This window comes from Myxine glutinosa, chromosome 4 (assembly GCF_964187855.1).
Source record: "Myxine glutinosa chromosome 4, kmMyxGlut1.1, whole genome shotgun sequence".
NCBI classification, from domain to species: Eukaryota; Metazoa; Chordata; class Myxini; order Myxiniformes; family Myxinidae; genus Myxine; species Myxine glutinosa.
This window is the reverse complement of record NC_136264.1, coordinates 10,068,865-10,086,259: the sequence shown is the minus strand read 5'-3', so window position 1 is coordinate 10,086,259 and position 17,395 is coordinate 10,068,865. Positions and strand designations below refer to the sequence as shown.

The 17,395-nt window shown below is 47.6% G+C and overlaps 1 protein-coding gene across 6 annotated transcripts in view; it reads left to right on the top strand.

Moving 5' to 3' along the window:
* Positions 1 to 17,395, top strand: part of LOC137424412 (extracellular matrix protein 2) — an 84,561-nt gene that overhangs the window by 27,671 nt on the left and 39,495 nt on the right. For all 6 annotated transcript variants that reach the window (XM_068111841.2, XM_078775426.1, XM_078775427.1 and 3 more), the window contains exons 6-8: positions 1,145 to 1,260; positions 6,640 to 6,775; positions 9,340 to 9,497. In XM_068111841.2, coding sequence (XP_067967942.2) covers positions 1,145 to 1,260; positions 6,640 to 6,775; positions 9,340 to 9,497 — 410 coding nt within the window. The remainder of the gene's footprint in view (positions 1 to 1,144; positions 1,261 to 6,639; positions 6,776 to 9,339; positions 9,498 to 17,395) is intronic.

The window sequence follows — 17,395 nt, the reverse complement described above, 5'->3', positions numbered from 1 at the left end:
AAACAGACAGACAAACAGACAGACAGACAAACAGATAGACAGACAAACAGACCGACAGACAAACAGACAGACAGACAGACAAACAAACGAACAGATCAACATACTTGCTGGAATCTTTTCCGGCAAGTAACAAACGAACAGATCAACATACTTGCCGGAAAACAAACAAACGAACAGATCAACATACTTGCTGGAATCTTTTCCGGCAAGTAACAAACGAACAGATCAACATACTTGCCGGAATCTTTTCCGGCAAGTAATAATAATACATTTATTTTATATAGCGCTTTTCAAGAAGCCCAAAGACGCTTTAGTCCGGGTAATTTTGCTGTACGGGCAGCTCCAATATCTCATCCCTTTGGACAAGCTGAGAAAGTTCTCCAACTCTTTTTGTTTTGCAGAGGCACACCTCTTTCTCTCGGGTACTTTTCCAAGTATTTTTGGCTTCTTTCAGAAGCTTTTTGCGCCATTTTAAGTAACAATCCTTGTCTCGCACACACAATATACATTAATATGAAACCGGTGACCGCTGTTTCTAGGGGTTTATGCGCATGTGCACAGAGCATTCTGGGGTGGATTACATCATTTTGAAAGTCATGTATTGTTAAAAGAAGCCCCTTCAATTTTGATAAACCCATATATAGATCTACTTGCTTAGTTAGCTCATAGCTGTTGCTTACCATGTGAAAGATATGCTTATTAACATAACACAATCAGGTGAGTAATTTGGGGGAAATCTGTACCAGGTCAGGTCAAAGGTAGCATACTCGTTTTTCAGTTGTCAACTCTGGGTTTGTCAACTGTCCCCCTGGTTTTTCACAGGAAGGGAATACCATCACTGTCCAGTGGGAGGACGTTAAACCGTCGCGATTAATTAATTATTTGTTTGTAGACGTTCGTACTTTTTGAAATGATGAAGTTATTGTACGCTGGTATCCTGGGAGAAGTCCCAATTCCTTCCCTGTTATATGGGAGGCATTGATTGCATCTGTGGCATTGCTGTACCTACAATATGTTGCAGACATGTATAGCCCGGTGCTGGAAATCCATGAATGAATGAATGAGCCAAGTTAATCCTTCCCGTTTTTTACTACTAAGTTCTGCCTTCTGATAAAGACCATCCAAACCCTGTACTCATTGACAGAAAACGACATCAACACAGTCCCACCACATATTTTTGATGGCCTGCCTAACCTCGAATGGATGGATCTGAGCAACAACCGCCTTACAACTCGACGAGTAGCTCCTGCAGTCTTCCAGGTAATTGCTAAGATGTTCTACATACAAACTCTAAATGATGGTTACCAAAATTATCAGTAATGTTAGAAATGTGAAATAAATATCGTGAAACTCATTCATATCAGCGATATCTACAATCATCGCCCATTGTCTTGGTCAAATGTTATCTCCTGTACTGTAGTCTGTTTTCCACCATCTTTTCTCTACCTGTCTTTATCCCCCTGCCCCTTCAGCCCTTCTACCCTCTCCAACCATTCCAGGATACTATTACCCAATTACACAGTTAAAAAAGCACAGAAAAGGCAATTCAACCCATCTCGCCTGTTCTAAAGTAACCTCTGAGTTCCTGATCCAAATCGGTGCTCTCTAGTCTGTCTATAATATGATGATGGTGGTAGGAAGAAACCAGTAGGAGGGAGATGGGGAGGAAGGGAGAAGAGTACGTGTATGAGACGGGCTGCTGAGAATTAGGACTTCTGGTTATGGCTTCAAATATGTGAATATGGTTTTCCTGCTTCGTGAAGACCACTTCAAAAACAAACTAGAAGGAATCTCAAAATACAAAGCTCGTCCATGTCCGCTTTGTACTCAAACTAACTTGATGAAAACGGCCGTTAAAAAATTATACGTTTTGTTCATTTGTTTTCTCCATTTACTCATAATTAGGGTTTGTTGAAGATTTTATGACAAAAGCTCAATTGGTAAAAACTAGCAACGGTACCCGCCCTAGGGGCGGGGCTTCAATTGGGAGGCCCAAATAAAAAGGCAAAATATCAGAAATTGAAGGCTTTTTTATTTTAAACGATTGATATAAACATCCGTTAAATCATATCACACGCAAATCATCAAAATCTAAACAGTATCTGTAGAATTTCAATAAAAGCCACATCACTGTTCATATCGGTAAATATTATTCCATCGTGTTTCAAATTTGCGCAATGGGCTCTCCAATATTCGATGTGTTCACGGTTTGAATTACGTAACGTAACGTTTGTGACGATGTTTTCATTGTGACGATGTTTGTGTTCACGGTAGTGTTTGATGTGACGGTGTGAACGTAATTTCGTAATGTTTTTCGTTTTTATTTTCGTAATCCTTTAATGAACGTTTAATGTTTAATGAATGTTTAATGAGCGTAAGAATGAGCGTAATGATCATTAAATGAATGAATGAATGTATTGAATAATTCGATGCGAAGCGAAAGATGCCTCAGAGCTGTCACATTCACAATCGCTATGTCGTATGTACTCCCCATACGTGTTTCCTTCATTGTAAAAACGACCAAGTCAACAGTTAAAAGGATTTTGAACCGATAGGTGTTACGGCCTTGGCAGGATCGATGGAGACAGTGATCTGTTAGCTTATACACCGCCTAAATAGCTATGTGGAATTCTCTCATGTAGAGATTAAACCCACGTCATTTTAACTTTGGCCGAGGTCATTATTTACTTTTAATGATCATATACGAATCAAAAAGAAGATAATTGGTTTTGGGTCGTCCTTTCCGCATATCTCGTGGGATTGTGAGCTGGAGAGACGACCGTGATGGCGGGGAGGTGGTTGTTATTCTCTCAAGCAGGGATTCAACCCATGTCCTTATAAAAGGTCTTTGTCCGAGGTCACTGATTCCAATCGGTGAAGCCGTTTGTGCGGCACCCAGGAAAATAATGTTATGCGGGAGTCCAAACCTGAAAATGCTGGAGGCCAAAGTTGAAATTGGAAAAACAATATACCCTATTTTACTTCAGGAGATCCCAGGATTACCCACCCAAAATATCGTTGTGATCGGTTCAGCCGTTTTTGCGGTACCTTCGAACGGACGGACGGACAGACAGACAGACCGACGGACAGACATTTGGTGAATTATAGTAAGATGTTATGGCCTGAACAGACACAATGAAGCATACAACAATCAACAACAACAGGCATTTTAAGGCCATTTTCCCTGCTAGAGCGGGGGTTAGCCTTGCGGGCCCCATGACAATCTTCTCCATTTTGCCCTATTTTCTGCATCTCCCCTTGTTAACCCCCTTGCCCGCATTTCTTCTTCCACCATCTTTAGCCAAGTCTTTCTCGGTCTTCCCCATCCTCTACTTCCTTCTTCATTCATTTCCATCACTCTTCTCAACGTCACTTTCATCCTTCCTCAACACATGACCAAACCATCTCAACCTGTTTCTCTTCACAGCATCCATCACAGGCTCTATTCCCATCATCTTTGACGCATAATGGTAAATAATATATATATATTTTAAATGAAAAAGCATGTAGGAATGGAATTCCCAAAAAACAACCAACCAAGGTAGGAAGGAATGACACCACAATACAGCGCCATGATCCTTTTACGGATTGCCATCATGACATCTTTTGGAATTTTTATTATTGGTGGTAATAGTAACGATTGAACGAAGATGTCTATGTAGGAGGTAGTTGTAGATTTGTAGTGTGGGTTGGTATAGTTGTGTATTTTATTTGTTGAGGGATTGGGATGGAAAAATAAAAATAGATGTCGTGATGGCAATCCGTAAATGGATTCTTTAGCTTTTCCTTCTCAATATTACTTCCTGACGTCTGTCTTACTTCAATAACTAATTGCTTCTTCTATGTAAAGCTTTTAAATAACATTTTAAAATCCTCCCTCACTAAGCCTTTAAATCATTCCCTTCGTAATCTGTCCGAATGGTTCTATAAAGCGACGTAATCATGAATTTTTTGAAGCGATATGTTTAAGAGGATGATATGCCTGACCAATTAGCGCAAAAATAAAATAATTGGGAAAATAATAAGCCGAATAATCGTGTTTTAAAATCGGACTAATTTTACTTCCGTTATGCAAATGAGCTACTTCCGTCAATTCGTGTGACATCACAGGCGCGTAACTCATTGACGATGATTGTGTATGTCTGCATTTCATCACAAGTTATTTTAACATTCAAGATGTCGATGTGCCAAGCTTTTGACTGTTCGAATCATCGAGAAATTTGCCCACACAACTCAAAATTCGTTTTTTTTCTTCCTGATCCATCAAAACATCGTCAACGATCGTGTGCTTTGTGGTTGAAAAACCGAGGAACAACCAAATTCAATATCAAAATGTATGTTCATTTAAAATACCGTGTTGTTTGCAAAGACCACTTCGAGCCGTCACCGTTCGTATTTGATCAACAGGCGATCACTACCTGGGAAACAAGCCTCGGGAATTGCTGAAACACGACGACGTACCGACACTTAACGGGCGATAGTTACGTGGCGATTTGAAGACCCGCCCAAGTCAGGCCCATGTGACCTAAGCTCAGAGCTAGTCCTCCAGTACTTATCTATATTACTAGAATACTAACAGAGCTTAACTGTCCCTTCGCTGATGGACCAATTATTTGTACTGTTTGCCAAATTTTGCTGTATTGGTTCACTGCGTCTGCAGAGTCCGTACATCATGATAAACCGACTAGCATATGGGAATAATTCATCAGTTTATGAAGTGCTCTCAGGTCTATTAATGGTCGGTGGCTCATTGTGGTTTCGTTTGTCATGTGCTGTTTGAATTCTCATAAGATAGCCGATAGATTTCCTCAGGGCAAGTAAGAGATCTTGCACTGCACAGTCTTCCATAAATGTTTTTGTTCTGCCCAAACTGACCAACAGCAACCAGATCCTGCAGGAGCGGCCTGTGATTGCGCCGCTATGGCTTAGCCTTTAAGTTCGGCTGCTTTGCAGCCTCAACTGATTGTCATATCGTTTAGGTTTACCCACCTATTTTTTTTACTACTTCATCACTGAGGTCTAACTATCTGATTTGTTACTCCATGCAGTTTGCAACACATTTCTCATTTTGATTCCAATCCTGTCCGTCACTTCGCTGACCGCTTTAATCAAAAGACAGAGACAATGGCATTTCCCAAATCCCCCTCCCCCTTCTCACCACCCCTCATCCCACCCCCCCTACCACCATCCCTCATCCCAAACGCCACTCCCACTACCTCTCACCCCAAATCCCCCTCTCACTACCTCTCACCCCAACCCAACTCCCCCTCCCAACACCCCTCACCCCAATCAAATCAATTCTTCCTTGTCACACACACAACCTGTCCGCCAAGTTTCGTCTGAATCCATCCACAACTTTTTGAGATATCCTGCTCACAGACAAACACAGACAGACAGACAGGGGTGAAATCATAACTACCGTCCATATTCGGTACTGGAGGTAATAATGTTAAAAAATGTGCCTGTAATTGCATTTTTTTGATGTTTGACTAATACCCATGGGGGGGGGGGGGGGGGACGGACGGAAACATGACACTGCTCCTGTACCCTGGTGTCATGTGTCGAGCTCAATACCAAGTTTGGTGAATTTCTGCACATCCGTTTGGAAGTTAGCGTGACGGACAGTCGGGCGGACGGACGGCGCCGATTAGAGTACTCGTTTTTTAAAAATAGTGTGGGGATAATTTATTTAATGTCCAATAAAGGTGAGAAACGACCTTGGCAAGGACCTTAGTTGATGAAAAAACGAATGAGCAATCTTACATGAATCGGTTACCTGATGGACCAGGTGTTCATTGTAGATAGTATGATGTTCTTCTTACATTTCAAAAGGGTCACCTTGGGTTTGCTACACTGATCAGCCTCTCCCCTCCCAGGTGGGTTTGAGGGAGTAGCGTCATGTTTCCCGGTAGGGAGTGCAACTGGACCCGCAGCTATGCCCCTGCTCACTCCTGGAGCTGGCAGCCGAATAGGATTTGTCGTATCATCTTGTGCCATCATATTGCCTTTCTATGGCAGGTACACATGGATAAGTGTGTGGTATAGATGGGGGTCGCCACTCCTCTCCGTCCTTCTGCCGTTGGGGAATTCACCCTCTTCCACCCATGCTATTGGAGTTGACTGGACTCTCATCCACCAGATGTGCAGAGCCATGTTCCATTTAAACCGCATGGCTGCGGACCGTTACTCTGATAAGGGGGGCTGACAGGTACTACACCTTGCCCACAGGTGACCTGGGGTTATGCAAGGCAGGGGCATCCATCTCCCTGAGGTATCAGAAGACACCTACATACCCAATTTACGCAGATCAATGCTATATATAGGTGGGCCTATGCCCATAATATACTCGGACATAACAAGCAGTGGAATTTAAGTTATTGATTTTTGTTTAGGAATATTTTACTTTATAATTTTGGACAATTCCATGCAAATATGCCATATCCGTGTCCCCCGAAAGGTAGAGTTGTGCGGAAAGGACAGGATGTTGCCATGGTATAAATTTCCAACACTTCAACTATTAAACCGAGTGTGTGTTCATTCTAATAAGATGCTGATGCAAAGTGAACAGCATCGCTATCAAATGTTGAGATATCCTATGGATTATCCTGTTTTCCACCCCCATCGCCTTCCCTTCCAAAGAACCTGACATTCCTTCGTCGATTATACCTCGACAACAACCAGCTTTCCCACATTCCACACCCCTTGCCAGCTTTGCTTGAAGAAATCAGGATCAACAACAACCACCTCAAAGTTTTGGATGCAGATTCATTCCAAGGTTAGATGCGCTTCAATTTGTCCGGAAGTTTGGCCAAAGTGGTTGTAGAGTGATTATGGAGTAGCATCGCTGCAATTGCTTCCAGTAAGCAGGATAAACGATATTGGCAAAGTGTGAGTTTTGTGTAAATGCAGCAAAAAATAATATAAGCCAGAAAAAATTCCTTTTAAACATGGATTAGGAAAACTGATATTCGATTGGAAAGTTTGCTGGGCCTGTTTTTCACAATGCAGGTTGTGGTGCAGTTGTCGGATTGCTGTTTGTGATCCACAAGGTTTAGTACTCACTACATCCTTCCATTGAATGATTGTATAATCAATAAAAATGAAGTCGGCTTCCCTTTTACGCTGATCATACTCACCTTTATATTTTGTTAAACTTCAAGTCACTTTGGCAATACATAATGTATCCGCTTCTCTTGGTGAATCCAAGTTCTCGAAGAACACAAACTTTATTTGAATCATGCTAAAAGTTAAACTCTTCTTTTTGATCCACAATCTTTCAAGAATCCTATTAATGTTGCTTTTATGACTGTTCCTTAATGCTGAGAACAAGGCTTGACCCTTTGGACAACCCTTTGGCTTGACCCTTTGGCTTCACCCTTTGGCTTGACCCTTTGGCCAACCCTTTGGCCAACCCTTTGGCTTGACCCTTTGGCTTGACCCTTTGGACAACCCTTTGGCTTCACCCTTTGGCTTCACCCTTTGGCTAAGACCCTTGAATAAAATAAATAAATAAAAATTTTCCTTGCTAAGCACGGCTTCTCAAAATTGAACCTTGTAAAGATTAATCTACGTTACACCATTCTTCTTCTTCTCCTCCTCTTCTGGAGGTGAGGTCCAATAGAGGTGAGGACCAATGGTGGTGAGGTCCAATGGCACCAAGCTCCTGCCCTGTCTTCACCACAATATGCCTCCACTCCCCTCTGTCCTCAGCCAACACTCTTCACCCTACAACCACCCCCACCTTACTGATATCTCTCTTCACACAATTCTTCCATCTCAACCTTGGTGTACCTCTTTTCCTCCTACCTTGCTCCTTCAACCCATCCGCTCTCTTTGCCACTCTCTCTTCCCCAAGCTGCACCAAGTGTCCAGCTCATCTCAGCCACCATTTCACCAATCTCCCCGTCAAGCTCACCTTCACACCAATCTCCTCCCCCAGTTCATCCATTCTCCTTCCATCCACCTTATTCACTCCCTCTTGACCCAGTTGTTCTCGCAAACCTGCAGCCTCTGTTGTTGTCTCTCTGTCAGCGCCACCGTTTCCAGACCGTACAGGTAGGCCAGCGTTACACCTGACATCAGAACCTTCCCTTTCAATCTCCTTGAAATCTTTCTGTCTGCCATTACACCCTTCATCCTCCTCCACACATTCACACCCACCTGAATCCTCCTCCGCACCTCTACCTCTGACTTACCATCCCCGGTCACTGTTCCCCCCCACCCCCCAGATACTCAAACCTGTCTGATCTCCTACCCCTCTAACCTGATATTCATTTCTTTTCTCTGCTGCCCGACCCACATCACCTCCATCTTCTCCATACTAATTTTCAGCCCATGCTTCCCAAATGCCTTCTTCCACTCCCCCAGTACTTCCTGCATCTCCCGCCCACTCTCCACCACTACAGCGAGATCGTCCGCATACAAAATGTTCCCCAGAATACCTTTCATGTTCACCTTCCTGCTTACCAGCTCGGCACAGGCGACGTGGTTATAGAGAGGAATTGCTTCAGCAGCAGTCGCACCCTAAAAAACAGCAACTTATTTAAACTGAATGTTATATTTTGAACATGAATCTGAAAACAAACCTGTAGTTTAGCACTACTTTGTCTCTGAATTCATCCCAATCGTGCATGCGTAGAGGAATGAGATGATCTTTTCACTATGTTTTCCGGTCTGGTATCAAACAAAATTGAAAATCATTCCAAACAGAAGCTTACTGATTTTAAGGACGTTATAAAGGACACAAACAACAGGCACAAATAACTAACGTAACGTGTTAGACAGGGTGGTGTAATAGACACTGTGATTGTGGTAAATTCCACAGTTAATTTATTTATACGACTTTTAAAATCTTCCGTGCCAAGCTTCCGGAATTCTTTTTTCATGATCTTTAAAACAACTATTTAATTGAATTATTTAATTGAAAAGAAAAGAAAAGTGTGATGAAAAGTGTATGATGTTTGTTTGTAAGAAAGAGAGATTAAAGCTTGCCCGGGTTAGGAAAAGTTTGAGTGAGACAGAAAGTCAGAGCAATCCTGACACGGAGAGTGTAAGATGGTTCCGGGCACCACTTTAACGCTCCTAAATCAGAACAGTAGTACCACCCTGGGCGGTTGCTGTCTACAACCAACTACCTACAAGTAAAGTTTTACAAGTTTTAAAAGTACTCTGTCGCAATCTCATTTCCTTATTCTGGGTGATAATGAAAGACACGGAACTCTACTGAGTAAAAGTTGTCAACATACCTTATATATACATTATTTCTTTTTTTTCTTTAAAATGATTTCCTTTTTTTTCACATAAATTTAGAAATAAGATATATTTCCTTTTTTTTATCAGGACTTTCTAGTTTGGTGGCTTTGGAACTAAAGAACAATCGACTGAGTGAGAGCACCATTGATCCGCAGGCCTTCTCTCCCCTGATAGCTCTCACTTTCTTGCGGCTGGAGCTCAACTACTTCCGCCTCATCCCATTTGGCTTACCACCATCACTGGAGGTTTTTGTTCCTTTTCTGTTTTCCATAATCTTTTATATTGCTGTTTTTGGCAATTTTTACTTTTGTTAGCATTTACTTAACCACTTTTAATATTATCTCTATTAATTTTCCCATTGCATTGTTTGACGTATATGTTAAAGACACACAATAATCTTTGATGCAGGAGGTCATTTGGCCCACAATGACTGTGCTACAACACCACATTACTTCAATCTATCAGTTTATAAATCCATGTGAGGGGTTAGAGAGGATGGCTGGGGAGGGAGGAGGAGTGTGGAGAACAGTGGGGCAGGCACAGACATCGCCACGGTGTGATATTATTGTGAGGGACTTGGTCTCCCCAAAGGGTTATGTGAGACCATGGGAGATGAACTCCCACGATGGTGAGCGGAAGTGTTTCACACACACCAATGGCGCTTACCCTTCTGACCCCTTTTCGTCTTGCAGACCCTTGTCCACCAGTTCAGCGTGTGTGTGTGTGTGCATACGTAGCGTGTGTGTGAACACACGTTCAGCGTGTGTGTGTGTGCATGTGTGTGCATGTGTGTGTGCAAACCTTCCAGCCTTGTGGTCCTGCCTTCCTCTCCCTCCAGCCAATCCACTCTGAAATTCCCCATTCGTGTACGTGAGTTTGTTTAGTGTGTCTTGTCCCTGGGTTTAAGTAAGACTGCATAGATAAGCTAGAAATTGCCCTGTGTCCTTCTGATTCTTCCATTTCCTTGAATATTACTTTGATTGCTTTTCTTCCTTTAGTTGTGTGTAAATAATAATAAATCCCTGTTCTTCCTACTTTGTCTTCTTCTTCACATTCGATCGCTTTAGAGGTTTTCAAATTGAGTATACGTGGCGCGATTCGGCCGACGCATAGGAATCGGGTTTAGCCCCTTCGATAAACGGCTCACGCCGCAGTTCGCTTCGCTCGGCGCAACCAATCTATTACGCTGCGGCCGTGAGCGGGAGTATTTCCTTGCGTACCGAGAGGCGCTGGTATTTAGGTCATAGGACGGTTGGGCCTAATACCCTACCCAGCGCCGACTGGGCATGACGTCATACCCCCGGGACCACGTCTGTCAGTCATAGACGAGGGGATTAATCCCCCCTCGATAAGGGGAACAGAGGCCGACGTTGGGTTCCGTAACAATTGGTGTCAGGAGTAGTGGGATTCGAGGCCCGAACCAAATTTTTAAACATCTAAAAAAAAAAAAAAAAATTGGGAGCGGCCAAAATTTAGTTTTAACATCCAAATTTGAAATCACGCCATGGATGATCAAGGCGACCGGATGCCGGTGGGAGTAGAATTAGAAGAGGGGTTGGTTATAAGAGACCCAGGACCCCAAGGAAATGTATATGGAGGAGAGGGAGGAGGAGAGAAATGAGGATGTGGTTGCGGGGGTATCAGGTGTGCAAGATGGCGCCCTCGCGCACGTGGTTGCAGAGGCACAAAATGGCGGTGCTGCGGTAGCCGCGCCTGCGGCGCAAGTGGGAGGGATAGACATGCAAGTCCTCATTGCGCAGCTGCAGGCCGCCATGCAAATGGGGATGGGAGAACAATTGGAACGAATGGAAAACAGAATGGGGGAGAAATTGGGAAATAAAATTGGAGGATTGGAAAGTAGGATGGGGGGGCGATTAGAAAGCAAAATAGTGGGGTTAGATGATAAAATAGAGGGTTTAGACAATAAATTTGGGGGTTTAGAAAATCAAATAGGGGAATTGAGGAATGATATGGGAAGCCAAATCGGGGGCTCAAAGGTAAATTGGGGGGCCAACTAGAGGACATGGGTAATCAAATTTGGGAAATGAAGGAGGGGTTAACGGGGTTGGAAAATAGAATGGCTGCCCAGGAGAACCAGTGGAAGGGGTGAAGAATGGGTTAGGGGGGTTAGAAAACACAATGGAAGGCAAATTGAGGGAAATAGGGGAGCAATCCGCCCGGGAAATTAAACAGATGGGAGATCAGATAGAGGAGGTGAAAATCGGGTTAGAAACCAAATTGGATGCCCAGAGGAATGATTTGGAACAGATGAGGGCAGCATCTACCAAAGAGATGGGAGAAATGGGGGAGGAGATCAGACGAGGTGTGGGCGAGGAGGTCTCGGGGGTACGCGAGGAGGTAAAGCGAGGTGAGGAGCGTATGGAGAAAGAGGTGAGAAATAGTACGGCTAGGTTACAGGGGGGCATAGAGGACCTGACACGGGGAGTAGAACAGCTGACGGTGGGACAAAAGGAATTAGTGGAGCAGGTAGAGAAGAACACTGCGGTAATCGGGGGGTTAAAGGCGACGTAGAAAGAAATAAAAAAGGAACTGGTAGCGACGAAGAGGGAATGTCAGATAGTACATGAGGGGTTGACAAAGAGGTTGGACGAGGTAACAGAAGCAATGGAGATGAAAGAACGGGAGGTGAGGACGCACATAGAAACGATCAAGGTAGCCTTAGAGGATGAAATTGAGGGGGCGCACCGGGAGATGAAAGAGGTGAAGCAAAAATTAGAGGATGTGGAAGAGGGGGTGAGTGAAATTAAGAAGAGACGGAGGGAAACTCAGAGGGAGATAAAGGAGGAGGTGATGGGATATGTACAAGGTCTGTGCTCAAATCGTGATGATGTGCTTACTAACCAAATAAAGAGTTTGCAGGTGGCGGAGGAGGAGCGGAGACGAGGTGCCGAGGTGAGTGGCGATATACTTGGAAATGTATATGGTGTGAGGCGAAATTCAGTCGGCTTGGGTGTTGTTGTAGACCCGGGTGTTCGTGAGGGACCAATGGTGAGGTGTATGACTGGTCCGGAGGGTATGGATAGAGGAGGTGTGCAAGGAGGTCTGACTATGGGGAGTGAGAGGGGTATTGGTGAGCAAGGGTGTGCGGGTATGGAGTGGGTAGCGGGTTGCGGAAGGGCGACCCAGGCAACGACACGAAGAGGGGTAGTGTTTGGAGGGACGGGGGATACACGGGAGCCCCCCGGGAATAGTGTACTGTGGGGGCCCGAACGGTTTGGTCCCGCGTTGATCCCGCAAGGAGTGATGCACGGGGTCCGGCCTTCGGGCGCCCACATGGTCCCACTCGCGCCGTATGACGGCAAGAGTGATCTGAGGGTGTACCTGGCGCAGTTTGAATACGTGTGCAGAGGCAACGGTTGGAATCCGGACGAAGGTGGAGTACACCTTGTGGGGGCACTGCGCGGTGCGGCGGCGGAGGTGCTGACAGCTTTACCACCGGGTGCTCTCACCCTGCCAGCTCTCCGCGCGGCCTTAATTAATCGTTTTGGTATTGAATAGCAAAGCGAGCTTGTTAAAGCTCAGCTTGCTCAGCGAAAACGCAAGCCCCAGGAGACCATCGGGGAACTTGCCCATGACATTCGCCGTGCAGTCGGCATCGCACACGTGGACATGGCAGCGAGTTCCCAGGAAAGCCTGGCGCTGGATCACTTTATCCAGGCCCTTCCGGATCTGGAGCTCCGACAACAGCTCGCCAGGTGGCGCCCACAGACCATGAGTCAGGCGGCCGACGCTGCAGCCCGTTGGGAAGCAGCGAGGCCGCTGGCCCGGGGAGGCGAGTGCCACGCAGTGGCGGTGCGTCAGGTAGGGCCCGTGATGGGTGGCGGCCCCCCTAGGGGGCCCTGACCTGGAGAGCATGGTCCGAAGGCTGGTGGATCGGCGCCTGGCGGGACCTGGACCATGGCAGGCGGCCCCAGCGGTGCCACCCGGTAGTCCACGGCAAAGTACACCAATTCGGACATTCAGGGGGGGGAAATTTGGAATACCGGAGGCAAGCACCTTACCAGGTGAGGTGCTATAATTGTGCTCGGCTGGGTCACCGTGCGTGGGAGTGTCGAGCTCTGCGCCGGGACAGTCCCTGCCCGCCGATGCCCTCAACTCCGCCCCGTATCGATCGGCCTAGCCGACCTCAGACACCCCCCCGCCAGGACCCGGGAAACTAGAACGTGCCGGGCATGCAGGGCGGTGTTCGGCAGTAGGGGATGGAGAGGTGCCCTCATTGACACGACAGGTCATTCATTGTGGCCAAATTGGAATCGGTAGTTTGACAATTGGATGCAAAATTGCCGGCGTGGGGGTAGACGCCGTGGTGGACACGGGAGCCAGCACCACGATCATCAGCCCCGTGATCCTTAATTCGAGTGCAGACGGCTGGGGTAAAACCAGCGTCTGGAAAATCATAGTTTGCAGCTGGCTACCGGGGCAACGGCTCCGATCATAGGGCGTGGTTTTGTGACCCTCAAGTTTGGATCGGTAAAGAAGGAGATAGAGGTTTGGGTGGCGGAGGTGTGCGACCCATGTTTAATAGGGTTGGATTTGTTGACTGCCAGCGGTTGTAAAATCGACTTGAGCCGGGGGATCCTGCAAGTGGGAGTGGAAGAGCTACCATTGGAGGGGGTGAGCACGGCCGAGAGGGTGGAGGTGGAAGCTCCTGAGGCCGTGACCATCCCTCCGGGGGCCAAGGCCATAGTGCCGGCCCGATGGTCAGCTCGCCCGACATGGCAGGAGTCCTGCGACCTGGTCGAACCGGTGGCAGCGCGATCCATACCTTGCTTAATCGTGGGCTGCACCCTTGTAAAAACGGACGGGTCGGTGGTGGCCGTTCGAGTAATTAATATTAGTACAGAACCACGCACTATTGTGAGGGGCATGAAGGTAGCTGGCTGCACCCCAGTTAGAGATGTCGCGTCAGTGAGGGGAGAGAACGTCCAGCCGAGCCGGCCCCAGGGGGAGCCTTTAATAAGTAATAGGAATTGGCCCGATCCCATTTGCGAGATGGTAAATCGTAGTAGTGTAGAGTTGGGAGGTACCCAGAGGGAGGCCTTACACAAACTGGTTGGATCCCATTTGGATCTCTTCTCCTTGTCCCCCGAGGATATTGGACGTACGGGCCTGGTGAAACATCAGATCCACACCGGTGAGGCCCGGCCTATTCGTCAGCCCGCCCGACAGCTCCCTTGGAGCAAGAGGGCGGAAGCTGACGAGCAGGTTGAAAAGATGCTCGATGCAGGCGTCATCGAGCCCTCGGGAAGTCCTTGGATGTCACCTGTTGTGTTGGTTAAAAAGAAAGATGGGACCACGCGGTTCTGCGTGGACTATCGCCAGCTAAACAACGTGACACTCAAGGACTCATATCCCCTGCCAAGAATTGATGACACCCTCGATGCCGTTGCGGGCTCAAATTGGTTTTCAACTTTAGACCTCAAGAGTGGGTATTGGCAGGTGGAGATGGATAGGGCAGGGAAGGAGAAAACGGCATTTTCCACAGGTAAGGGGCTGTATCAGTTCACTGTGATGCCGTTTGGTTTGTGTAACGCCCCCGCCACCTTTGAGCGATTAATGGAACATGTACCAGGTGGCATGCCATGGCAATCATGCCTGGTATACCTGGATGACGTCCTAGTACATGCCAAGACATTCCCCCAGGCTTTAGCTAATTTGGACCAGGTGTTTGGGTGCCTCAGACAGGCAGGGTTGAAGCTGAGCCCGAGTAAGTGCACCTTGTTTGCAAGAGAGGTGGCCTATTTAGGTCACGTTATCGGTCGCGAGGGGGTAAAAACGGACCCAGGCAAAATTACGGCGGTAGAGGAGTGGCCCGTACCACGTACCATCAAGGAGGTGCGGGGATTTTTGGAACTCTGCTCCTACTACCGGCGCTTTGTGGCGAAATTTGCGGAGTTGGCCCGTCCCCTCCACCAGCTTACGGAGAAGGGGACGCGATTTAATTGGACAAGGGAGTGCCAAGAGGCCTTCCTAAAATTGAAGGGGTGTTTGACATCCGCCCCCCTTCTAGCTTACCCCACTAGTGACGGGACATTTACCCTGGACACGGATGCGAGCCAGGAAGGATTGGGCGCAGTTTTGTCTCAGACACAGGAGGGCGTGGAGAGAGTGATTGGTTATTATAGTCGGGCCTTAAGTAGGCCCGAGCGAAATTATTGCGTAACCCGCAAGGAATTATTGGCTATGCTGGCTGCCATGAACCATTTCCACCCGTACCTGTACGGGCGGAAATTTTTGGTTCGAACTGACCATTCCTCCTTGCAATGGCTCCTTCGGTTCATGGAACCGGAAGGCCAAATTGCAAGGTGGTTGGAAATGTTGCAGCAGTACCATTTTAATGTGACCCATAGGGCTGGGAAGGCCCATGGTAATGCTGCTGCACTCTCTCGGCATCCTTGTCTGGGGGAAAACTGCAAATTTTGTGCGAGACACGAGGAGAGGGAGCAATTGGGCGAGTCTGCCCCGATTCTCGTCGTCCGGGCAACCCGGGTAAACATATGAATATAACCACCTTTAGAGGCCATTTTTCCCCGCAAAGCGGGGGTTGGCTTTTTTCGGGGACCGTGGTTGTTGTTGTTGTTTTTTGGTCCCCTTTTTGAAGCAATGTTTTACAGCCAGATGCCCTTCCTGACGCCAACCCTTTTTGCCGCCTTTAATGACAAACAGGGAATTATCAGTGAACTGGTACTCAATTTGCCGACCTCGGAAGGATGACAGGCTGAGTCAACCCCCCTGGCGTTAATTCAGCGATCGACCGGGATTCGAATCCAGGATCCTAGGATCCTAAGCCCGCATCCTAGCCGCTAGCCCAACACCAGGGTTTCAGGGCCAATTGGGCGCAATTGCGCCTGGGTGAGAGGGCCAATTTTGCCCGCGGTTCGTTGGCCCGGGTGAGAGGGCCAACGAACCGCGGATGAAGAATTTGGAACTTTGGCGTGGAGCACGGCCCAGCAGGAGGATCCCGTTCTGGGGCCGGTGTTCAAATGCGTCAAATTGGGGCAAAGACCAAAGGGGGAAGAGGTCACCCCCCTCGGGGTGCAAACCAAGGCATATTGGGCTCGGTGGCAGACCCTGGAATTGAAGGATAACATCTTGTATCGCAAGTGGGTGGAGGTTCCGTCTGAGAGAACTTCCTGGCTGGTGATAGTCCCTGACAAATTTAAGAACGTCATCTTACAACAGGTGCATGGTACCCGCTCCGGCGGCCATTTGGGCAGGACAAAGACAACATCTCGGGTCCGCCGGAGGTTCTATTGGGTAAATATGGGGCGCGACATACAGGACTGGTGTCGGAGATGCGACGCCTGTTCTGCCAAAAAGAGGCCAGCACGGAGGATGAGGGCCCCCCTTCAATTACACCAGGTGGGGGCCCCCCTTGAGCGGGTGGCTATGGATATTCTAGGACCACTACCCCGCACCCGCCAAGGTAATAAGTACATCCTCGTTGTAATGGACTATTTCACCAAGTGGCCGGATGCCTACGCCCTCCCCAACCAAGAAGCCGGGGTTGTAGCGCAGGCCTTCATGGAAGGATTTGTATGTCGGCACGGGATTCCACAGGAGCTGCACACCGATCAGGATCGAAATTCTGAAAGCCAATTGCTAAAAGATGTGTGCAGACTCCTGTCAATTCGGAAAACACGGACCACGCCCTTGCGGCCACAATCTGACGGGATGGTGGAAAGATTCAACAGAACATTGATACAACAACTGGCATTGTTCACCACCACCCGTCAGGATGACTGGGACAAACATCTCCCATACTTGTTAATGGCCTACCGAACCAGCCAGCACGGGGCCACCGCATGTAGTCCAGCGTTGCTTATGTATGGGCGGGAGTTGCGGTCTCCCGCCGACTTGCTATGCGGTCCCGTGCCAGAGACCACAGATACAACACCGAGGGAGGGTTACGCACGTCACCTGGAGGAAGGCATGGAGAGGGTCCATGCCTTCGCCCGCTGCCAGCTCCATCTGGCGGGGGCCAAGATGAAGCGCAGGTACGACCACTGGAGCCAGGGGAGTCAGTACGCTCCGGGGATGAAGATTTGGTTCTTTAATCCCCGGAGGCGGAAGGGTAGGTGCCCAAAACTCACCTCCCCCTGGCAAGGCCCGGGAGTCGTCC